The sequence below is a fragment of the Colobus angolensis genome, unplaced genomic scaffold (assembly GCF_000951035.1).
Source record: "Colobus angolensis palliatus isolate OR3802 unplaced genomic scaffold, Cang.pa_1.0 Scaffold11, whole genome shotgun sequence".
Taxonomy (NCBI): domain Eukaryota; kingdom Metazoa; phylum Chordata; class Mammalia; order Primates; family Cercopithecidae; genus Colobus; species Colobus angolensis.
The window spans coordinates 3,767,077-3,792,316 of NW_012112030.1; the positions used below are offsets into that span (position 1 = coordinate 3,767,077).

General features: G+C 38.5%; 1 protein-coding gene across 1 annotated transcript; it reads left to right on the plus strand.

The window, feature by feature from the left end:
• Positions 1–23,897, plus strand: YBX3 (Y box binding protein 3; the record flags this gene model as incomplete). Its single annotated transcript, XM_011955480.1, has 10 exons — positions 1–91; positions 3,791–3,854; positions 4,814–4,847; positions 7,314–7,403; positions 9,725–9,847; positions 12,905–13,111; positions 18,844–18,941; positions 20,872–21,046; positions 21,635–21,735; positions 23,326–23,897. Coding segments are annotated over 9 exons (948 nt in total), but the record flags the coding sequence as incomplete, so codon positions are not given.
• Positions 23,898–25,240: the final 1,343 nt, after the last annotated feature.

Sequence of the window (25,240 nt, forward strand, 5' to 3'; positions counted from 1 at the left end):
GGGGACGCGGCCCCCGTAGCCACGGGTACCGCGGCCGCCGCCTCTTTAGCCACCGCCGCCGGCAGCGAAGACGCGGAGAAAAAAGTTCTCGGTGAGTCAGGCCGGGGAGGGCAGGGGATGCAGTAGTGGGGCGGGCCCGGCCGGCCGCGGAGCACGTGTGGGCAGCTCGCGCTACACCTCCCACCTGGGCTGGAGACGCTGACAGCACGGGGTCCCCGGGGGTCTCCGGGTCCCCAGTTACGGCCGCCGCTGGCCGCCTCTCTTGCCGGCGCTCCCAGGTGAGCGCGCTGCGCCCTGCGCTCCTCGCCACCGCGTGCACCTACCTTCTGGTTCCGAGCCAGAAAGTTTAGGTCTTAACTTCTGTCTACCAGACGGACACTGTCGCGGATTGCGGGGGTGGAAAATGCCTGCGTTTGGTAGAGGAAAGGAGAGGCGGTCTGGGAGAGGGGACCTTGGGTAGAGATGGATGTGGACGTAGGGGAAGGACGGACACGTGGGCCTGGCACTTTGGGGTCCTTGCTTGGGATCTGGGAAAGGAGAGCATTTCCTTTGGGGAAGAGGAAGGCGCTAGGAGGAAACGGGGAGGGAAAGATAGAAAAGCTTCTTGCCAGAAAGGGTCGGGTGTCTGTCCCTGACGCCCTTCCCACATGGGCATGGGAAAGACGCCATGCTCCTGTCGGCCACATGCCAGCAAAGAGGTGTTGCAATCGTCTCCGGGAAACTTGGATCTTAGTCCCACGTCCTCCTCCCCCTCTCTGTGCCCACTGCTGCAAACAGCCATTCAGTGTCCACCAATGGCTACACGCTTCCCTCTTCCCGGACTGTGGGAACGCACGTGGTGTAGCAGCTGAAAAAACTTCGTCGGAAGTAGGAGTATGACGTTAGTTCAAAACATTGTTACTTTGGCACTTGTAACCTAGGAAGGGAAACAGGAAGATGAAATGTTCAGATTTGGGGGGAGGGGGCAGGCAGTGGATGGAAAGGGTTTCTGTGATGGTTGTTGGTTTAGTCACGTAACTTAAGCGTTCTGTTCTTAAGTAACGCCCTGTGTGAGTTCTTAAACGCTTGCAAAGCAGGTGGGTGGTGAATAACCTCCCTAAAGGGTGTGTGTCCATATCGTTCACTCTTTTCAACAGGAACACAGGAACGTTAACAGATGGTGTAGGATGCTTCGGAGACATTTTCACTATTTGGGGTGGGGCATGTTTGTCTGATCTCTCTGAGCCCTGCTTCCCCTTTGGGAAGAAAGTTGAGGGAACAGTGTGAGAAAAGTGTAACACCTTTCAATATTCCCCACCTTGAGAGGACTATTTTTCTCTTTTTTTCCCAGGGCTTTTACTAAGTCCCTACCAAACAATATGCCACTTGTAACCTGTGTAGGTTAAGAAACAAAATAGGCCTCATTTTGCTGGACTAAAAGTTGCTTAAATCTAGTCAGTAGTACATTGTGTTGTCGTTTCTAGCAAATATTTATTGGAACACTTTCTGCCAGATGTCTGAGAGAGACAACCTTGTGTTCTCCAAAGCACTGTTAAGATAACATTCTTAATGATACCTTATTTTTGTAGAAAGCTTTTGCGGTTTTTCACTTAATCCTGTGCTCTTCTGAGATTGGGAAAGCAGATACTACTATCTTTAAAGATAAAGGAAGCAGATAAATGAAGGTTGATGAGTCTGATGACTTATCTTTCACCCTTACTGCATCTCTCTAAAAATGAAGGACAGCCCTTTCTACATGACACCGCAACACTGTTTGTCTCTGCCTAGTGTGTCCTGCCATCCCCTTTCCTTTGCCAAGCAAACACATGGAAGCCTAAGATGTGCTAGGCACAGTGCTGACTAAAATGGATATGTTCTAGTATTTGCAAATGGGCCTTGAGTTTATGGGCACATAGACCAGGCAAAATTGTTTTCACGAGTGCAAAAAAATTTTCCTTCTGATAAGTATTATGGAAATCTATGGTCTTCCTCCCCAACCCTTCCCCTTAGTATATATGTAGTGGGTTTATGGTTTAAAGCAAGAAGTGGGAATGAATTTGATCATATGAAGTCCTTGGAGAAGTATTTGTGGAATTACAAAACTTTTTTTTAAACTACATTGGAGAGTAAAAATAACCTTCAGCCTGGATTGAGGCTAGACCTGAGAATTATTTATCATCTTTTCCCTTTATTGTTAGTTTTTTGCCTTTTTAATCAAGATTATTCCATCAACAATGCTAGATATTAAAAAACAGTTCCACTCTTTATATTTTCACAGGTAATTAATTTTTGGGGCAAATAAAAAAAGGCACTAAAAGCATATTATTTGGAATATTGCCTGACTTAAATGCATATGCATGTATCAAAAACGGGCCTCTTCTGTGTACATTTGCATCTAAAACATCAACTGTTTTTTTTCTCCTTTGCCTTGCTGCTCCAGTTAGAGTGGCCTCAAGCCTAAGATTGCCTGAGTTTGATCTCTCCTTTGGAGAGATGAGAGATCTTTGGAATTAAAGCTGGAGAATGCCTGATCAATGTAGACTGCATAACTTTGGAGATACAAAGACATGTTTTTTGTTTTTCTTCTTCTTTTTCTTTCCCCCCCAAAAAGAGAGCTAAAGTATTTTCCCAAGTATATCAGTCTAGCAAAATTCAGAACTAACCCTGCCTACAACAGAGCAAGTCCTAATTACTATTTTAGTTTTGAATTTAAAAGTGAAGCCTTACTGTTTATCCTTGGAAATTATAAACTTTGTATTTTATGAAGAGACAGCATGGATTAATGTTAATAATTACTTTCATTCTCTACTGAGTCTTTTTTCTTTATTTTGTCTTTATGGTAATCTGTTATCAGGTTTCCTATTTCATTAAGTCTCGATAATTGCTTTTCGCACTTCCTGAATTTAGAGAGGGACATTTCCTAGAAGTACTGAATTTGTCATTCACAATTGATTCCAAAGATCATATTTGAAATAGTTGAGATAAATATAAACCTACAAAATACAAGTTACTTGAAGTTTTATTTTGTTTAGATTCCTTCTCTTAATTCTGCTAAAACCAGGCATTGTAGAGAAGTGGTCCTGCTCATGAGGTAGAGACAGTCAGTGATCACAGTAAAGAGGGGGATTTTATGGAAAATGCTTAAGTTTGATTCGCACAACCGTAGAGAGCAAGGTAAACAAAGAAACAAACCCAAATTCATCATGTGGTTTGAAAAGACCTGTTATATCATGTCTCAGGGTGGTAAGTACCGAACTGGATTGAGACAGCAGCAGTTCTATTATTATTCTTGACTCCTCTGATGGGCTCCCATTTGGCAACTGGACAAGTTGCTTTACGTCTTTCTAGAGTGCCTGTTAACAAAGAGCCACCTTGTTTCTCATTAAAGTTTGCCTAATATTTCGAGGTATGAAAGTGATATGTTAAGGTCTTTCACTGTTTTATTGTAGCCCCTCTTTTGAACTTACAACATTTGTCTGGCTTAAAACTTGTAAGATTCTTCTTGAACATTTTTTTTTCCTTCAGTGTTTCTCAATTTTAATGATTACAGAATTGTATAGACATAATCACTGCTTATCTTGTGACTTTCCTGAAAAGTTGAATAAGGAAGAAAGGTTTAGTCTTCTGAAAAGTGTTTCCTTAGAATATCTTGGCTTGCTCCATTTTCTTTTTCTAATGTATTTTGGAATTAAGCTTTTAATGGTTTCTTTAGGTATGTTTAGGCTTTGTCTAATGTTATCAAGATCTTAGTGATATGAGCTTTATCTCTTTGTAGGTCAGATACTAATTTATCTGCTTAATCCTATTTTAGCCACCAAAGTCCTTGGCACTGTCAAATGGTTCAACGTCAGAAATGGATATGGATTTATAAATCGGTATGTGTGTGTGTATATTTGCATGTTTTAAATTATATTGTGGCACTAACAGTTATAAATCCCTTATCATACTTCATTAATGGCTTATATAAATTTTTTAGGTTTCTAAGCACTGTAAATATTCTTATTTCTAAGCTACTGGTTGTTAAATATTACTTAAAATACATTTCCAGGACACTAATAAATAACTTATTTTGTAAAGTCTAGTCTTTAAGGAAAAAAAGGAGGAGGGGACAAAATCAGAAATGGGAAGGGCCTTAGGATAAATGAGACAATATCCATAATTTCACAGATGGAGAAATGGAGTCTTAGACTGGTTAAGCTGCTTTCCTAAGGTCACCCAACTAGTGAGTAATTGAGCTGGATCTTTAACCCACTTCTGGTCCAGTCCTATGTAGAAACTGTAAACTGTGGCCGCTTTTAACCATACAAGAATGAGAACACAACTGTAGGATGTTGGGAGTATTCTGAGGTTTTTACATGATATCGACATTTTCTTTGCTTTCCCACCTTTTCTTAAAGTTCCTCCAATTTCTTGTCTCCTTTGGTGGGGTGGGGGTGGGGGGCTGTTTTAAGTTTCAGTGTAAGGAGAGCCTAGTTCACAGCTGTGCCCTGTCCTTTTAACTGTCGTGCTTTGCTTTTGCTGGGAGGAAAGTCTAAGGCTCTGATTACACACCATGTGATTCAGAAAGAGACAGAGGAAGGGGATGTTTCTGTATGTTGAGTCTGTGAGCTTGGATCTAAGCACTGTGACAATGTGGAGGAAGAAGGTGGGTGGCTTGTGGAGTTAGAAATGTTTAACAAGGATTGATTTTAGGTGTCTGAATTGAGTGTAGAAAATAAGTGAAAATATGTGTTGTGTTTTGAGGACTTGGGATTTAAATTCATAACACATAGGTTCTTTTAAGTTTTTCCACATACTTACTACCTTTAATTGTGAGCTTTTTGTCTTTCAACAGAAATGACACCAAAGAAGATGTATTTGTACATCAGGTAAGAGGGATTATAAATATTACATTTGCTGTGTGAGGAGGGGGTATGTAATCTTCTGTCATCCCTTTCCCAAAAGTAAGTCCTATGGATTATTATTTTAATCTAAACTCTTTCTGTGATTTATTTTGCAACAAGAGCTCGGTTCCACATTTTAAGATTGGCAAGTAAGTTCTTCTGTCCCGTCATATTAACTGTTTTCAAATAGTTTTATTTTTGTAGTTTTATAAAGCAATATTTGGTTAGACCACTTTCTAATTTTTAAAGGCTTTGAGTCCTTAGGCAAAAAAAAAAAGTCTGTTTCCATATTAGCATCCTGTTCTCCTGATGTGGTTCCTCCTTAGTGTTTGCCTGGAGCCAATCTGGCTTCTGCCTGGGTAGGTGTTGGTTAAAGCTCCTCTGTCAGAGCAGCTCTCAATTGAAGTAAATAGCACAGAGAAGCAGATAGTAAGATGAGAAAACTTCCAGTTTCCAGGGTAGCCCTCACTCTTGTTAAATGAGGCATGTTAGGACATATCCAGGTCAAAAGATGCAAATTCCCTTAGATTTGCAGGAAACAGAGGCAATGGGTAAGATACGGAGCTACTGTGCTGTTGGTGCCTCAGTTTTTCTTTGCTTTGATAGCCTAGGATGTTATTTATTTTGTTATTAATATGTCCTAGACTTCCTTTATAAAATAGGCTAAGAGAAGGAATACTATCCTTAGTGTTCTTTTTGTTTATTTAGTTTTCAGTGAATTGTCTGAAATATGCGTTCTCAGAGTATAACAATAAGGAAGATACAGCAGGTACTAATGCCAGTCTGTTCTCTTGCAATGCAGAAATCCAGAATACATCTGATTTTCTGTGTTTTTGTTTCCTTCTGTTTAGGTTTGTGTGTGTATTGGAGTGGCAGTCGGAGTTGGAGAGAGTGGTATCTAGCTATGGTTTCTATTGTTTATATTTCTACTTGACTGGATATATCTCAGTTGTACCTAGATAATTTGAGTAGATTTATTTTGTTCAGATATAGTGACTTTTAGGGTCATAATAGAGTTGTTTATAATACTTGGAGGTTTGAGGTTAATAGACCTTTTGGGGTAAGAATGCTGAAGACTGCTAGAGGTAAAGGTCCTCAGAAGTTGCTGTATTGGTGGCTGGCTTTATTAGCCTGTGAGTATATGACCCGATTCCAGCCCCGGTGAGGTTGTGTGGTGAGTCACCTCAGTGTGTTGAGGCCTGCCCAGTTTAACAGGAAAAAGGGAGAGAGCCGGCAGGGAGGGGCTGTTTTTGGAATGGCTGAATGTTCATGCTGCGTGCGCATATATCCTGTCCTGAACTGCCTTTTTTCCTCTATGGGTGAGGTCTCTGCTCTATTGGCTCACTATTTCTTTTTCCTCCTACTCAGAGTTAGGGGATGGGCTGGATTACACATGCTTAATCGCTTTGTAAAATGAGGTTGACCTAGTTCCATAGAAACTCAAGCCCCTTTAACTGTTTAGAGATACCAGCCAAAGAAATGGAAATGCATTGCAGGAATTATTTTCTGCCTTCATTGATTGAAAAAGAAAGAGCAGTACCTATTCATAAGGAGATGTTTAGATGTAGATGTTTAATGAAGAATAGCATCTTCACTAACCTTTTAATGTATTATCAGGAAACATAGGATTTGTTGACATATGAATTGTGTGATGGGGGAAATGTTGAATAAGTATCATATAGGTAGAGTACAGGGTTGTGAATTCCCTCTCCTCCACTTCCCCCATCATCCCTGGGGCTGTTGCATTTGTGACTTCAGATAAATCACTTTAACTGTTAGCCTTATGTTAACTCATCTGCAAAATGGGAGGGAGGAGGGGGGAGGCCAGGTTATTGCTAATACATTCTGATTCTTGAGACAATTTTGTTTACTCTGTCAGAAATATTTATCCCCTTGGCATTTTAATTTTTTTTCTTTATCACTGCCTCCTTTCCCCCTCAAGCCTAGCTCGCATTTTAAAAATCCCTATTGAAGTTGGTAGTTTCTGTTGTCTACAGGAACCTCTATGCCTAAAATATGTGTTTGTGTGTATATGTAAGATCTCACAAAAGCATTTTTTTACCCTTGCTGATGGAGCTACAGCTTCATCTTTGGTTTGAGGTAATTAATACAGCTGATATGATCAGGTGATCAGCCTGTGACAGTAGTGTGTAGTCACTGCACATACTGCAATTATAGGAAAAACATGTTCTGTTTAATCTACCTGTCAAGATGAGTAGCACAAATCAAGAAAGTAGTGTGGAATATAGTTTTATAGTGTTTTTGTTGTTGTTGTTTTAGAGCTCCAAGTTAGTGGGAGAATGATGGAAAAATAATAATTGATCAACAGTTTCTTCAGGTTCACTCTAGTGTACTTGAAAGCAATGAAATCTCTGGCCAATATTGAAATATACTTTGAATAAAATTTTCTGTTCTCTTTACTTCGAATAAAATTTTCTGTTCTCTTTCCAGACTGCCATCAAGAAGAATAACCCACGGAAATATCTGCGCAGTGTAGGAGATGGAGAAACTGTGGAGTTTGATGTGGTTGAAGGAGAGAAGGTGAGAGGAAATTGTGGTTGGGTATCAAAAGGGCTGGCACATAGTTTTGTTGCACAGTAAATTTTCTGTCAGCCCCTTATTAATTGACATGACTTTGGAATTTTTGTACAATAGCAGGAAGTGACTTTTATACAGAATCTTTTTTTTTTTTAGATGGAGTCTCCCTCTGTTGCCCAGGCTGGAGTGCATTGGCGCGATCTTGGTTCACTGCAGCTTCCGCCATCCAGGTTCAAGTAGCTGGGATTACAGGCACCCACCGCCACACCCGGCTAATTTTTGTATTTTTAGTAGAGACTGGGTTTCGCCATGTTGACCAGGCTGGTCTTGAAACTCCTGACCTTAGGTGATGTACCTGTGTTGGCCTCCCAAAGTATTGGGATTACAGGTGTGAGCCACCGCCCCCAGCCAGCAGAAATATTTTTGACATTGTCATTATAAACATTCTGCAATAAAGATACTGTAATTCTTATTTAATAAATGATCAACTCTGATTTTGGAAAGAAAAGCTGATTTCTCAATTTAAAAATAACTTTTATTTTTGTACCAAAGGTATGTATTTTGAAATGCAGTTTAAAATTTAGCTATCTTATTATTACAACTGCTTTGCAGCTGGACGCGGTGGCCCACACCTGTAATTCCAGCACTTTGGGATGCCGAGGCGAGTGGATCTCCTGGGGTCAGGAGTTCGAGACCAGCCTGGCCAACGTGGTGAAACCCGTCTCTACTAAAATTATAAAAATATCTGAGTGTGGTCGCACGCCTGTAATTCTGGCTACTTAAGAGGCTGAGGCAGGAGAATCGCTTGAACCAAGGAGGTGGAGTTTGTACCTCTGAGACATTGCACTCCAGCCTGGATGACAGAGCAAGATTCTATTTCAAAAACAAAAAGAAAAGAAAAAACAAAAAACTGCTTTGGGGCAGAAGATTTCTTTTATCAAAGTAAAGTTTTCAGGCTGACTTGTAAGCACTTCTACCTACAAATAATACATGGTAAAGTATATTTTAATCTCAATAAAAGGAAATTGAAATTGAATATTAATCATTTTGTTTTCTGTTTGGTTTGGATTTTGGGAAGCTGAAGGTATCCTGATAGACCCTAAAATAGCTTTGTTCAGGTGAATTGAATCCAAGAAGTTGAGGGATTATCCTGAAGACTAGCTACAGAAGTTTTTAATACTGTTATATATTTAATTCCATGTCAGTAGTATCCTTTATGCTTTGTGTTTAGTCTGTTATAGATATTAGTAAAACAACGTTGAGTTAGATTAAAAACACGCTAAAACTACATATAGCCCAACTGCCATGGCAGGTAGTCATGGCAGCTGAATTAGAAATTAACTGAATGAATGACAGGTTAACTCCCTGTATGTGTTCCTCCCACATACACATAGACCATTCCATAGTTCATGTTCCTAATGGCTCTCAAACCATTGTGTTTTGAAAGAAAACACTTGATTTCATTTGATGCAGAAATTTAAGTGATTATCTTTACCAGTGTGAGCTCCAGGGTGTCTTGTAAGTCTTTTAGATTTCCGGCACATGCCGGTCTGAGGATCTCTGATAGCCCGTCCAATTTTTTAAAAATTGTTTTGGGTTGAATTTTCTTCTGTATGTTTTCAGAACTCGGGGTTTTACAAATTGACGTAGGATGTGAAATACGTTCTCTGAAATCTTCTTGGTCTACATTTTTTTTTACATTTTGGAAACATTATCCATTTGTCCATATGAGAATAAGAATTCTAAATCTGTTTCAAGGATAGTCTAAAGAAGGAAAGTGTAAAGAAGGACTACATGTGTGGAGAATGTTATTCCTCAAAGACCCTTTCTTCTTGTTGCTGCCAAAATGGGAGAAGTTTCACTCATTACCTTTGTGCTAGACAGAGAATCACACGAGCCCATGAATAGGGATTCTCTTGGTACCTCCTAGACTAACATAGGTTTCAACACATTCTAGGAAAGTAACAGTATCTCAGATATTTCCCACTGAGGAATAGTCTTCCTGGTCTAGCATTACTTCTACTTGGACAGTTGTATATTTGCTAGTTTATGTTCTTTAAAGAGGTTACACTTTGCTTTTGCGATTGGCATAACTAGACAAGAAAGCAAAGCTCAGGTTGTGGGAGCACACAAGCCATACATGTTTAAATCAGGTTGTGAAGTACCTTGCTCACTTTGTTTAAAACCTAGATCTGTTTTTTAAAATCAACAGTGGGAATTCTTAGTATGTTCTGCCAGTCTTACACTCTTGCAGTCCAAGGCTGTTTTGTGAGTTAGTTTATGTTCTTTTTAATTTTGAGGCCATCTTTTTATTTTCTTCTCAGGGTGCAGAAGCTGCCAATGTGACTGGCCCGGATGGAGTTCCTGTGGAAGGGAGTCGTTACGCTGCTGATCGGCGCCGTTACAGACGTGGCTACTATGGAAGACGCCGTGGCCCTCCCCGGAATGTACGTTGCTTCTGTTACTTACCAGTGATTGAGAAATTCTTCATGCATGGAATTAAGTGTGTGTACTTGGAGCAGATAAATGCCTTGTCTTCTCCTGGAGACAAATGATTAAAGTGATTTTTATTTTTTCTTTAGAGGAAATTTTTATCTTATTTTTTAAAATGTTTATTATTTATTTCCATAGGTTTTTGGGAAACCGGTGGTGATTAGTTACATGAATAAGTTCTTTAGTGGTGATTTCTGAGATTTTGGTGCACCCATCACTGGAGCAGTATACACGGTACTCTAAAGGGGAAATTTTAGTGCTCAGAATTTTTAAAGAGCTACTGGTCTCATTAGAAACTTGCCATTCAGAAGTCGTATCAGTTAGGATATATTTGGCTACAAGTAATAGACATTTAATTATCTTAGAACAGGAAGACTTAAGGGAGACAGTGCTGAGGTTTTAACAAGGTTTCTCTTCATTTGGCTCTTTTTTTCTGGCCAGAACCTAGTCACACATTCACTGGCAAAGGGGAATGCAATTTCCATCATTGACTTAACCTTGTTGTTCATTCCTTGGTGCCGACACTGTTGACCTCTAAGAAAACAAAAATTTCATTGGTGAAAGAATGGGAAATAACTTGTGAATAGGCAATAAAAGTGCAGGCCATGGAACTATTAACTAATTTGCCTTGGTTAAGAGACTGTTTTATTTAGCATAGCATTTTTCCATTATTTCAAAGGAAAGAAGCAATAAGTGATTCTGTGGATTTTTAGTTCTTGAGATTGGTTTCAATGCAGGGGAAAGAGTTTGTAAGCAAATCTGGCTGGAGCTTTCTTGGGAGGCTCAGTTTATAGGAGTATTCTCAAGGCACCCAAAATGGACCCAGTATATTTGTGGTCACGAGGAACTTACTAGATTTGAATCAGTTCTTGGTGTTTCTAGAATTAGAACCAGGTACTGGCACATGGAAGAAAACTCTGAATGTTTGTCAGCACAAGATTGTGACTACCTATCTCATCCAAAGAGAAACTCAACAGAATTCAATATCTGCAGATTGAGAATGACCTTTCTTTATGTTTTGATAGATTTACATCTTTCTGTTTACCTAACTGCTTTTCCTCTTTATTCTGCCATCGTCACATCCTGCCCAAATTAATTCTGTCAGATTCCTTAGGACTTCTCACTTATTTCTTTGTTTTTGCTTATCTTATTTGATTTTTAATAAGCTATGAGGGGGTAGCTAGGAAAGAGCTGCTGTAGCATTTCCTACATGTTCTCTTTCAAGTTCATCAGAGTCACAGAGCTCTAACTGTGATTATTTTGACTCCTAGGTTAATTCAAAAGTAAAAGTGGTAGAAAAACATTCAGTGAAAAATTTTTCTTAAAGACTTCCCCTCCAAAACCTGAAAATTCTAAAGTTATGCATATAAAGGATATTTAGAAACAAAATTGTTAAAACGCTTAAGGAACAAAATCATTAAAACTCTTTAAGTGTAGACATAAATGAGCTTTTTTGTCGTAATGTCTAAGTCCCAACAACTTGTTCAGTATCTCTCAAAAGAGCATGTTCAGCAGTGCTGGTGCCATTATTATGCTTTGTAAAACTCTTAAAGATTTGATTGTGTGAAATGCAAAAGAGAAAGATAAGCCTAAGAAGAAAAACAGTTTATGTTGTCTCACACTTAATATTTTGGTAAGCATTTTCTGTGCAAATAAACATTTACATAATTGTGAATCTCATCTTTGGTAGAGGTTTTATGAAGAGTAGAAAGGCTTGATTTTTTTTGAAGTTAGACTAGTTGAGGCTTTTTTGGAGGGGGAGTTTGGTTGCACATGTGGACTTGTTCTGGAAGGGTCCAAAGCTTAAATACACCTGTGAAAAAAGTAATGGGTCATTATTTTGCTTTTTTTATTTATTCATTTTAAAATCTAGTTACTTCCCATTAAAGACAATTGCATAAAGTCAGATATGAAATCACATAGCCTTTGTAGGATGTTTGGTTTTTTAAAATGTAAAATGGTAATATATGATATAATTTAGAGGAAAAATATAAAATGAATCAGTAATTTCCTTTGTTAATAAGTTCTGTATTTAGAAACCTCCAGTATTAGGGCTTATTACCATCAGAGTATGGTTAAGCTTTACTCTTAAACATATAAAGGGAGTCATGCCATAGGTTGGTGGTTCTCAAACTTCTTGGATTTGGGATTTGTTTATATGCTTACATGTTATTGAGGATCCTAGAGCTTTTTGTCAATGTGTATTTATATTAATATTATATTAGAAAGTAAAATTTAAAGTATTAATTGATTTAAAGTAACTATATGTTCATGAAAATAACAGTATTTATGGAAAATACTATTTAAATTGAAAAGAGTGGTATTGCTTTATACTTTTGCAGATCTCTGATGTATGGTTTAATAGAAGATAGCTGGATTCTCACATCCGTTTCTGCATTCAGTCTGCTGAGAGACCACATGTCATTGTAGCCTTTGGGAGACCATATACTTCTGAGAGAATGCCTGGGAAAGGCAAATAGCATCTTAGTAATATTATGGCAATAGTTTGACCTCGCTGACCCCTGGAAGTTTTCAGAGATCCCATCCACACTTTACAGACTGTTGTAGGAAGAATACCACTTGGGTCAAATATGTTGGTAACATCATAAAATGTATTCTTTTTTGGCTTTTCCCTGACATTGCCTCAGTGGATGGTAAATCCTAGGAGACACGCATTTGATGGAGCTAAATGTTTTAAGCTTTGCAGATACTCTTCGGGTGGTTGGTTAGCTGATACCAGTTCTAATTAGATGAATATTAAATTGATTGTAGATTGATTGCTCTTGCTTTTCTGCTTCTTGGTATTTTATCTGCACAGATCTACTCTAATCTTAATGTAGTTTATCCCAGGAAATCACATGATAATCTGGGTTAAATGCATTTTTTCTGTATAATGGAAAGGATTATTGCTTTGGGGAGATTTTCTTTTGGTGATACTCATCCTAAATGGTGTTCTTTGGTTCTTTCCTTGCTAAAACTTCTTCTGAATCTCTGTTTCTTTGCTTCGCTAGTACGCTGGGGAGGAGGAGGAGGAAGGGAGCGGCAGCAGTGAAGGATTTGACCCCCCTGCCACTGATAGGCAGTTCTCTGGGGCCCGGAATCAGCTGCGCCGCCCCCAGTATCGCCCTCAGTACCGGCAGCGGCGGTTCCCGCCTTACCACGTGGGACAGACCTTTGACCGTCGCTCACGGGTCTTACCCCATCCCAACAGAATACAGGTAAAATTGCAACTGAGACTTCTCTTCAGCAATCCTCACCCTTCCGTCCTTCTCTGCCTCCTCTTCCTCCTCCTCCTCCAACACCAGCTGCCAGAAACCTTGCTTATGCCTTCCTGATGCTACAAAAGCTTGAGGCAAGGCCTTCAGTCTGCTTTTTCAAAGCAGTCATTCCGGTAACATTTCTAAAAGCAAAACCACGTGTTCCATGCCTGTAATAGGGAACCCCCGTAGCTAAAGTTTCTAGTTGATAGAAGGATGAAAAAATAATTAAGGTAACAAGACAGGTGGAGTGTGTAAGAGCTTGGACTCTGAAGTCAGGCTTAATTTTTGAATCCCGGTGAGGTTTTGAGTAAACCAAGTTTTAGATTAAGTTCATCCATTAAATGGGGGCATTAAATGCCTGCACCATAGGGTTGTGATGGTTAAATATAAAGGATTTAGCAAAAGATGCCTCCAGCATAAATAACGTTTATAAAGTATTAGATTTAAATGAGATACTGCTGATTTTTAAAGGCAACCTACCACAACGGAGGTTGTTGATTATTGATTCTGCTTTTTTACTGCAAAATATTAGTACAGCTGTTGTGAGTTTGTTTTGTGCTTCATAAACCTTACATCAACTTTGCAGTTCCTGGGGAGCTTGGAAAACTAGGGCTAGGTCATCATTTTTGTTATCACTAAGCCACAACTTTTTTCTCCTTAGTGTCCTTGGGGTTTCTTTCTTTCCCCCCCACTAGATGTTTTGACTGAACATTATGTTCAGTCTGTTCTTTGCTACCCTTCTCCTGTCCCATCATGCATGACTGTGTTCTTTCTTGTTTTTTTCCTTCTACTCTTCAACAGCTGCCCCTGACAAATGTGCTAAAAATAACAAGTAGACTTACATATATGGAGAGATTGGGTACATGAGACATAGTAGCTTTAGGGCAACGCTCTGGGCTTCTAGGAAACAAGGACAGGAAAAGTCAGTGAGATTGTAATATGTTGTAATATGCACTTGTTTTTAGTGTCTTAATAGTGCTTTCCTGAAATACTCCTGCTTAGTGTTTGGCATATACAACATATATCACGTTTGCTGAAAGCATGGTGATTCTTTTTCGTATCTTTTGAAATAAAATGTATTTCACCTTAGGAATTGAAGTTTCAGAACAAAGTCATTCCTTAGTGCCATGTAAAACATGATGTGCAGAAGCTAATCGAAAGCTTCTTTTGAACATGTACACTTATTCCCGTAACCTAACTGCATTTAGTTGTTGACTGAATGACTGACTTTCCTACCTATTCCATGTCAGAAGTAAAAGTTGTCTTGATCCTTTAAACAGTATTTTTTAATAATCTGTATAATATCTACTAGTTCCCTAAGCACTCTGATTGAGCCAGTCAAGATCATCAAAAGAAAATTCCTAAAGCTCTCATCCATATAACTAAGCTACTTCAAAGTTGTCAGTGTGATGTCTTAAAAATATATAGATGGATCTCTAGGATGGTAAAATTACTGAGATCAAATAGAAAAGTCTTTGCCAACATTTTCTATTACAACGCTATGAAATTTATTGGGCATAATAGAAAAAATAGGAATATTTAGGCCTGTGGTATTTGCCTTATGCAAGGACATAATGTAGCATAATTTATTAGTGACTGAATGACTTCCATTTTTAAAGAAAATAGTTCTATAGATTTGAAAATTAAGTAGAATCGTTCACTGAGCTACTAGGTACTTGTTGTCTTTGAGAAAATAATTATATGATGGAGGGAAGGGAGCAACATTGTGGCATCTACCAAGTGACAGATATTTGGAATCGGTTCTTTAGTTCTCTCTATAGCCTGAGGGAAACAGTGGTTTCCATATTTTTTGTTGTTGTCACAAATGAAGGAATTTGATTATTTCTAAAAATCAGCAACTTTTATTTTACATGGACAAGAAGTGGTAGAACTTAATTTTAATTCATTTTGTTCATGTCACCCAGTCTTTCTGCCAGACTCTCATCCTTTATACACCTTAATTGCTGTTTCTGTCAGTCTTTTTTTGTGACTCACAGTTTCTGAGGAAGAAATGGCCGAGCTTACTTAGGAAACTAAAGAGAGGCTCATGTGATGGGGATGATGTGAGTGAAGCGGGGGAGGGTATGAGGTGAGATCTCAGGGGAGGTCAGTCATGCTGGTAGACCACTGTGAAGACTTGACCTACTGTAAATGTGATAATAAGCCAGTAAAGGGATCTCAACAGTAAAGAAACACTTAAGAGATTATTGGACTGTTTTGTTGGGACTAGACCACAGAAGGCAAGAGTTAAAAGGAGGGAGAACAGCTGCTATAATCTTCTCAGTAGAGAGATGAACATGGGTTGTTTTAGAGAAGCTGTCAGTGCAAGGTCTCACTAAATGGTTAGATTTGGAAGATGTTTTAAGCATATAGAGGTGTCGTCATTTCATGATGGATTGAATGAGGAGTGTGAGGAATGGCAATGTATTGTATGAGGAGTAAATAATACCGCTGTAGTTTTGATTTAAACAAATATGGGAATATTGAAGAAGATTGGGTTTGGAGGGAAAGGTGAAAATTCTTTGGAGGTCTTTTTCTCTTATTAAATTCACCTACAAGTGGAGGTGTTAAGTAGGCAGAAAAAATAAAGTAGAGGGAAGAGGTAGGAAGTGGCTGGAGGATGGAAGGTGTAGCCTTAGATACAGTGGTTGACAGCATTTTTAGGAGTTCATTAAGTTGTAGTTGAGAAGAGACCTAAATGGAGCAAGGGATCAAGTCCATCAGGTCCCAGGAAGAGCGTGAATGGGAGTCTGAAGGGGAGAAATGGGATTGTAAATAATGATTTGGAGGGTTTTTTTAAATTTATTTTTATTTATTTATGTATTTTTTTGAGATGGAGTCTCGCTCTGTCGCCCAGGCTGGAGTGCAGTGGCGTGATCTCAGCTCACTGCAAGCTCCGCCTCCCAGGTTCACGCCATTCTCCTGCCTCAGCCTCCCGAGTAGCTGGGTCTACAGGCGCCCGCCACCACACCTGGCTAATTTTTTTTTTTTTGTATTTTTAGTAGAGATGGGGTTTCACTGTGTTAGCCTGGATGGTTTCAATCTCCTGACTTTGTGATCCACCCGCCTCAGCCTCCCAAAATGCTGGGATTACAGGCGTGAGTCACCGCGCATGGCCGATTTGGAGTTATAAAACAGGATATTTAAAGCCATAGGGGCAGGATGAGATTAACTATAAGGTGAGTGTAGGTGGAAATAGGATTCCAGGATCAAGTTCTGGGACACACCAACAATTAAAGATTAGGAAGATGAGCATTGTCTAGCAAAGGACAATGAGAAGGAGCAGCCAAGGAGAACGTATTTCAAGAATGAAATGTGTTAAATGCTTGTTGATAAGTAGAGGAGATTAAGCTGAGAATTGATTATTAGATTTGGTAACTTGGAGGTTAGTGGTTTAGTGAAGACAAAAGTTTAAATAGAATGAACTTTAAGAAACAGCAAAGGGTGGGAAGAGGAGACATATCCCCCATTGAGGTTTCTGTAGTGGTGGTCATGGTGTTTGGTTTTTCTTTAGTATGTATGTCTGTAAAGAAATGGGGTAGTAGCTGGAAGAAGATACGAGATCAGAGCAAGATTTTTGCGTGATTTGATTTGCTTTTTACAATGCAGAGTTGCCCGTCTCTCCCTTACCCCTTATCTCACCAACAGCTTATAAAGCCATTAGATGGGCAGATCAAGGTAGGCATGTGTGTTTGCCATACACGCACATGCATATACATAGACACACATATATATGTAACATTGTGTGTATATGTGTTCCATAGTTCTGTCTACTGAAAGTTCCTGAAAGCAGTGATACCTTAGTAACAGCATTGAGCATACCTGTCCCCCAATTTTTTGTTTTTAAATAACATTCTCAAACAAAAAGAATTCCCTTTGGAGAAATGGCTGATTTCAGAGCTGGGACAGAGAAAGTACAATATGAGCCTGGAACATCATGTTGTGCCAGAAAGGGAAGAAGTACTCAAAGAATGTTGGAAACATGTCAAAAGGATATGAGCCAGCTTGAAGGGGTTCCCGTTGGCCAGTAATGATAGTAACAGATTACAACTCATTGAATAAAATAGAAAACCATGATTCCATAAAAATATAAATAAATAAATCAATATATTGAAAAATATGATAAGGAATAGTATATTTACATACTTTGTAAGTACTTCCTCACAAAGGACTCATTAATTACAAAGAAGGAAAGAGTCAACTTACAGAGGAGGACCCTGGTGGCAGATAACCACCTTAACCACTTATCAAAGTGAACGTTGTCAGTAATGGCACAAATTGGAACTATATGCCACCTTACAGGATGCAGTGAGGAGAATACGGTGTCACTTTTGCTGGGGATGCAAAAACAAAATCTAATCACTAGTGAACACCAAATAACCTAAGTTGAGGGATATTTTACAAAATAACTGGTTTGTAATCTTCAAAAAAGGATCAAGGTCATGAAAACCAACGTGTTGGCTCATGCCTCTAATCCCAGCACTTTGAAAGGCCGAGCCGGGTGGATCACGAGGTCAAGAGATTGAGATCATCCTGCCGGACATGTTGAAACCCCATCTGTACTAAAAATACAAAACATTAGCCGGGCGTGGTGACACACACCTGTAGTCCCAGCTACTTGGGAGGCTGAGGCAGGAGAATCACTTGAACCAGGGAGGCCGAGGTTGCAGTGAGCTAAGATCACGCCACTGCACTCCAGCCTGGCGACAGAGCAAGACTCCATCTCAAATAAATAAATAAATAATTGCTCCAAACAAAAAGATATAACTTACTTCAGTGCATAATTCTAAATGGTGTTTTTGCTATAAAGGGCATCATTGGGACAAATGGTGAAACTCGAATGGGATTTGAGAATTACATGTAACTTTTCTGTAACTTTGTGCTTGTTTCAAACTTTTAAGAAATTGAAAAGTATGGGTGCTGTTTCACTGGGTATATATACTTGGATGGAAATGATAGAAAAGGCAAAAATATATAGTGAAGGATAGAGTTAACATGCTGTATCTACTTGATGAGAATAGAGAGGCTGTTGGTTTCAAATATGAGCTTGGATCACGTATCCAGGGTAATGGGAGACAAGAATATCCTAATATAAATACAGGGAGCTTGGTAGATTTGCTAGTGAGAATGTGGAAACTGTCTTCTGACTATTTCTCTTTTCTTGACAAAATATGAAGGACAGTATTTGGCTCCTAGGAGGCAGAAGGGATGTTTTGAGATAAGAAAATAAAGTTAAGCTATGGCTTGTATGGTAAAGAATTGCAGGCATTATTGGTGGGTTTTTGTTTGTTTTTTAAGTTGTTCTTTCTTCCCCCTGGAAGTAGTACAATAAGTTAATTTTATTCCACTGGCTTAAAGTAACTTTGTTGTAAAGAAAAATAAAAGAGTATTTTATGTAAAGAGATGAATGAGATGTATCCGATTTCAAAATATTAAATTGATGCACAAAAATAAAGTGAGGTGCTCTGGGATTAAGCAAATGACTGTTCTAGTCAGACTAGGTTTGTCTTCCTTTTCAGTCGTTCACAAAGATTTACTCATAAATAGTTTGTGTTACCGCTGAGAGTGCCTCGCTTTGTAGTGAAGCATTTTATTTTTTACTTCTAAAAAATGTTCTGAACATGGCTGTATGCGCTGTGTCTTATCCCCTGTGCTGTGACCCTCACTGTCAGCTCTCATGGCCTCTCCAGGCTGGTGAGATTGGAGAGATAAAGGATGGAGTCCCAGAGGGAGCACAACTTCAGGGACCGGTTCATCGAAATCCAACTTACCGCCCAAGGTACCGCAGGTATGTCGCATTTTCCACTAATTGCCCATTAAAGGACTTGTGTGCACAGTGGTAGAATGAGGACCGTGTGGTTCTGTTTTAATGGATCCATTATATATCTAGAAGATGTGAATGCTTTGACTGCATGCCAGAGTTTTCAGGTGGTGGTGTGACATTTCCCCCCTACTTAATACTAGATTTTTTAGTTATCTCTGCGCCAAAGCATCATTTTGTATTCTGGAACTGTAATATGATGTAAATTTGTACTTAATTTTTATCAAAATAAATCAGATAAATTATTGGTGGGCAATTCCGTGGTAATGCTGCAAATGGAGGAAGAATTGAGTGTCAGAGGGTGTTTGGAATACTGAATATTAATCCTTGAGGCAGTCCAGTAGAGGGGTTAAATCAGAGTATGATCAGATCACCTGAATTTATCTTCCTGCTCTACAGTTCGTTAGAAGTATGTTCTTGGACTGCATTGCAGCCTGCACAAGAGAGTGAGACCCTGTCTGAAAACAGAGATATTCTGTAGTTGGGGATTAGAGGTACTAATGCAACTAAGATAATTAGTGTGGTACCTGATAAAGGCCTCAATATGTATTAGATATTATTACCACCATTGAGGCTAATATTAGTGAATGCTGGGTTATTGTATTTGTGCTTTATTCCTTTTGAAGACTGAGTTAGGCTAGACTCCCTCCCTAAGATCCCTTTGAAGCCTTTTATACTATAAGCCTGCCCATTCTTTTATCTTACCCTTTGTGTTAAGTGGAAAAACTACAACTTCCTTCCTGAATGGTGTTTATGCTACCTTGAAATGTGTCAATATGGGTTTATTAAAGGGAGAAAAAGTATATTATACTGGGAAAGGATTCTACCAATATAATTGTAAAAGGATTGTATCCTTTTTCTTCACAAGGTTCCCTCCAGTTTTAGGCATAATCAGGAATGATTAAGTACTAAGGACTTTCAAATAAAAGAGATGGCATAGAAATGTCTTATTGGAACAAAAAGGATGCAGTAGCATGTGTGAGGTTCAGCTTCATCAGTCCCTGGCTATGTGATCTTGGAAAGTCATAGTTGACCTTTTTTAACCTATAAAAGCAGCACTTTTATGCAGCTCAACCATACATTTTATCGTCTAAACTTCTTGGTTTTCTCGTTATAAATCTCATCCACAGAATTACCATTCAAATTAAATATTTAATTTGAAAACCGACTAGCACAGACTCTGACACATAATAATGTTTCTTCTCATGTTTCATTCCCTTAGTCTCTACTAAATTCTGTTCATGGAAGGCAGATGCTAGACGACTACTCTCTTTTTTAATTTTCCTATTCTTAGTGCTTATCAAAGGGTCTGATAGGAACAGAGTATGTGTTCAGTATGTGTATGTGCACTGCAAATATGTATTCAAATGAAAGGGGAAAATGATGGAAAACTAAGTGTGTTTTTTTTTTTTTTTTTCATGAAACCTCTATTCCTTTTGCTGCATTGGCCTGTGAATAATTCTAGCAATAAGTACTGATCACTTGACTTTTTTTTTTTTGAGATGGAGTCTCCGTCTGTCACCCAGGCTCCAGTGCAGTGCCACAGTCTCTGGTTGCTGCAACCTCTGCCTCATGGATTCAAGCAATTCTCTTGCCTCAGCCTCCCAAGTAGCTGGGATTATAGGCACGTGCCACCACACCTGGCTAATTTTTATATTTTTAGCAGAGATAGGGTTTCACCATGTTGGCCAGGCTGGTCTCAAACTCCTAACCTTGCCTCAACCTCCCAGAGTACTGGGATTACAGGGGCGAGCCACTACGCCTGGCTCTGAACACTTGACTTTTTAATTTTTAAAAATAAATAAAACCTTATTTTCTGGAGAAGCCCTGTCCCATTGGCACTTGTTCTATTTTGTTCTATTGGCACTTGTTCTCTTTTGTTCTGTGTTCCCTCCAGCAGGGGACCTCCTCGCCCACGACCTGCCCCAGCAGTTGGAGAGGCTGAAGATAAAGAAAATCAGCAAGCCTCCAGTGGTCCAAACCAGCCGTCAGTTCGCCGTGGATACCGGCGTCCCTACAATTACCGGCGTCGCCCGCGTCTTCCTAACGCTCCTTCACAAGATGGCAAAGAGGTCAGTCCAGCCAGTCAGGGTGGATTGTCTTTAATCATGTCAAACTAGCATTCTAAGAGTGGTTTTATCACATGCTAACCTGCAACTTAACAAATACAAAAACATTTTGCTCAAGATCCTTATATATAGGGTGTGCCTTGCACATAACACAGACCAAATATTTGAATCAAGTGAACATTCTCTGAAAGAATGACCCATACTAATGGGGATTCAGAGCTCAGACATTTAGGGCTCTTCAAATAAGAGAGGTATTTATCGAGAGGAAGCTGCCCCTAAGCATGAGTTGAAAGCAGTTGTATGTCACAGACTTCATGGAGAGTAGTGGTATTTAGTTTGCCGTTTGTAAGCTGTTCTTCTATGGTACTAATTTTGTTTTGTTTTTTGTTTTTGTGGGGTTTTGGTTTTGTTTTGTTTTGGTAGAAATGCCAGGGACTGAATATGGTACTAATTTTTGACTCATACATAAGAGTAATTTTTTGCATGCTAATTTTCCTTCACAGGAAAATTCAAACTTTGAAGAACTTTCAGTCTTGAACTTTCCACTGTCATGTGACTTTATCTGATTTATGGCTTTGTTTTGCATTTTAGGCCAAGGCAGGTGAAGCACCAACTGAGAACCCTGCTCCACCCACCGAGCAGAGCAGTGCTGAGTAACACCAGGCTCCCCAGGCACCTTCACCATCGGCAGGGTAAGAGCTGGGGCAGCCCAGTCTTGAGTTGGTATTTTCTGTTTAGTATTACTGGTTTCTCAACAAGAGTACAAATTAGTCTAAACTAGTTCTGCAGTTCATCTGTGCCAACGCTTTGTCTCTGTTGGGATTCTGTGGAGAGAGTGATTTGGTGGTTAAATATTTCTGAGATTGACCTCATTTTGATAAGCTTTGGTGAGGGTATAAGCATTCAGACAGAGTTGGTGATACTCTACTTCTTTTTTCTAGACAGGCAGTTTTTTAACTGCTAGTACCACTTAGGAAAACTGATGCTAAAAGTTCCTAACAAAGGCCTGGTTTTAGTAATCAGAAACAGTTTCAGAACCTGTTAAGTAATCAGAAACAGTAGAATAAACTAAAGGGTTTTTTTTTCCTTCACTTTTCCTTTGATAATCAACTTTATTTATTTTGAGGCAGTGCAGCATAATGTATAAGAGCCAAGGTTTTTCTATCCAATGCAGGCTCTACTGCACCTCTCATTTGCTGGGTGATCTTGTGCAGTTTATCCTCTGTCTCAGTACTGTACTGTCTGCTACTGGTAAGAATTAGGATACTAATTATATTTACTAGGGTTGTTGCAAGGATTATTAAGTGAAATAACAGAAAGTGTTTACAGTAGGGTATGGTAAAGAATAACCTCTCATAAAAGGATAGCTTGTTATTTTCTTGTCATTTTCTACTTTTTTCTGTCTTTTAAAGGTCTTGGACATTTTATTTACATAGAAAGAATTACAGCTAGAAAGATCAACTCAATTATAAGTTGTGGGCTTTTTTTTTTCCTATAACCCTTTTAACTGAGACTTTAGTTCTTATACTTCTTAGTTATCACCCTTTCCATTAGCTTTTAGTTAAGAGAGAGGTTGTAAACTCAGTGTTGATGCTGTTTTTCAAAAATTGTTAACATTTCATAAATGAAGTTTTGGGATTATTATAAGTGCTTGTGTCTTAAGGCCATCTGCTTTTATATCCAATGATGGGGGATTTTAGTCAGCCTTTAATTAGGTAGGCATTTGCTATGAGGGCAATATTCTGTTTTATCTTGGGTAGCATGGACAGTCTGTCACAGAAATAAGTTCCCTATTCAAACTTGGAATTAACTGATTTAGAGTAGCATATTAATCATAAAAATGATCATAACCTTTTATGGAGTAACATTATTTCTAGGTATTTCTAAGGAAATAATTTTAAATATTAGGAAAAAATATTTTTACAATTTAGTCTGTCTGACATTTGGTAAGTAGCTAACTAATTGTGGTATATTCATATTAGGAGATAGGGTGCAGCCACTAAAATGATTTTGAGTATTGTTCATTAGTAATGGTAATTTTCATTTATACAGTTTTTGCTACTATGTACTGACTTCTGGTTTATAAAAATACTTTATTAAAAAGTGAGAGTTTCCATTTAATTAACATACTGCTTACAGATCTATACAAGATATGTTTGTATTTAGAGCATTTGAAGTACTCTTTTTCTAATTATATGAAAAGCAGATAATTTCTGCCTTTTTATTCTTTAACTCATTATTACTTTGTCACTCTTTATAAGTTTGATTTTAACTTTTCCCAGGTGACCTAAAGAATTAGTGACCATTCAGAAATAAAGCAAAAAGCAGGCCACAACCTTACCAACACCAAAGAAACATTCAAGCAATAAAGTGGAAGACAAACCAAGATTTGGACATTGGAATGTTTACGGTTATTCTTTTACGAAACAACTACAAAAAGAAAATGTCAACAAATTTTTCCAGCAAGCTGAGAACCTGGGAATTCCTGCACAGAAGACAAGAGAGCAGCCTCCCCAGTTTCAGCAACCGCTAGGTTTATATTTTTTTTCCTGGTTTTTACTGTTTTGGTAATATATATATTGAAACAAGAAATATTAATACTGCATGGGGAGAACCCCAACCAAAGAAATCTGAAATATATAGTAAATGCTTTTTTTTCCGTTTTTGTTCATTTTGGATGCTGGTGCTAAACCTCCAAGTGTCATGATTTAAAAAAAAAAAAAAATTTATGTCCTTCTTATTTATTTCTAGGATGAGGGGAGGATAACATTTTTGTTTTCTTATGTGACTCTCTTTGAAAATGTGCAGTAAGAAGTCCCTCGAAAATAAAATTTTTACCCTTCAAAGGACAAAATGTTTAATAGGCGTGTATTGTTGACGCCCTTAGCCTGTGTTGCAACAGCACATATTGAGTCTAGGTTTGTGGTAAACATTATTCTGGTGGCTAGGACGGAACAAACCAGCAAAATACCATTGTTTCAGTGACCAGGCACATACAGAAAATAAACAAATACGGAATTTAATTCAGATGGCAATAAGTGCTGTTAAGAAACAGATATGGTAGGAAGATAAGGACTGCATAATTATACGGGTATGTTGATTTGAAATAGTGGGGAGGGTCTCCTATTTAAATGGAGTCCCAAGGTGAGGGATCATTAAACATTTGAGTGTCTGCAGGGAAGAACACTGCAGGTGGAGGGGGCATTGTTTGCCTAATAAATGGCAAGCAGGTGAATGTGAACTGTTCAAGAACCTTGTATTATATTGAAGTTAAAAGAGTTGGTAAAAATTGGTAATAGGCCAAAGCAAAAAAAGTCAACTATATAAAAAAGTATTCTATTAAAAACGTCTCCTATCCTTGGTTCCAGTTTCCTCCAGGCAACCAGTTAGCATATCTTAAGAATACATCCATTTCACATATTTCATGTGTGTGAGTCCGTGTGTGTGTGTATGTGTGTGTGTGATTGGCAGACTAATGGAAATTTGAGAAGAGGAAATGAGCTTAAATTGTGCTTATGTTAACAACTTAAAAACAATCATTAGACATATCCGTGTTTAAAATTCTATGGATATATTCAACTGTACTATTTAGCCAGTCTTCTTTTTCCTAACTTCCCCTTCTCTGTTCCTACTCACTTTAAAGCTATTCTAGTATAGAATATTTCAAACATACCTTTCAAAATGTTTTTAAAATGTACCATATACTTTTTGGCACCGACTTTTTTTTCACCTAATATTTTTCCTATTATCAACATGTGTAGAGTCTTCTCATCATTTGTAGTAACTATATAACATTCCATTACATAACTATCCATAATTGTACTAGCCTTCTATGATGGAATATTGAGGTTATCTTAACGGCCATTGCAAACATTTTGCCTGATACAATCCCAATATCCTTACTTCTAGATACTATTATCTGTTTCAGGATTGTAGCTATTCTATTTCTGGAGAAAAAAAATGGAATGATGAATGCAGAGTTGGGGAAAACACACTGGTTATAGGTACAGAAAGAACAGAAATTGGATATGATGTGAGGATGGGCCGAAAGCACGTTATTTCACAGCAGCAAACCAGGGACCTTGGATTGCTTTATCAAGAAATACAGGCTACTGGGGTGAGACCACAGCCAGAAATTAACTGGAAGGCTATCTGTCATACTGCAATCACAACTTAATTGTGTGGTGATTCATATTT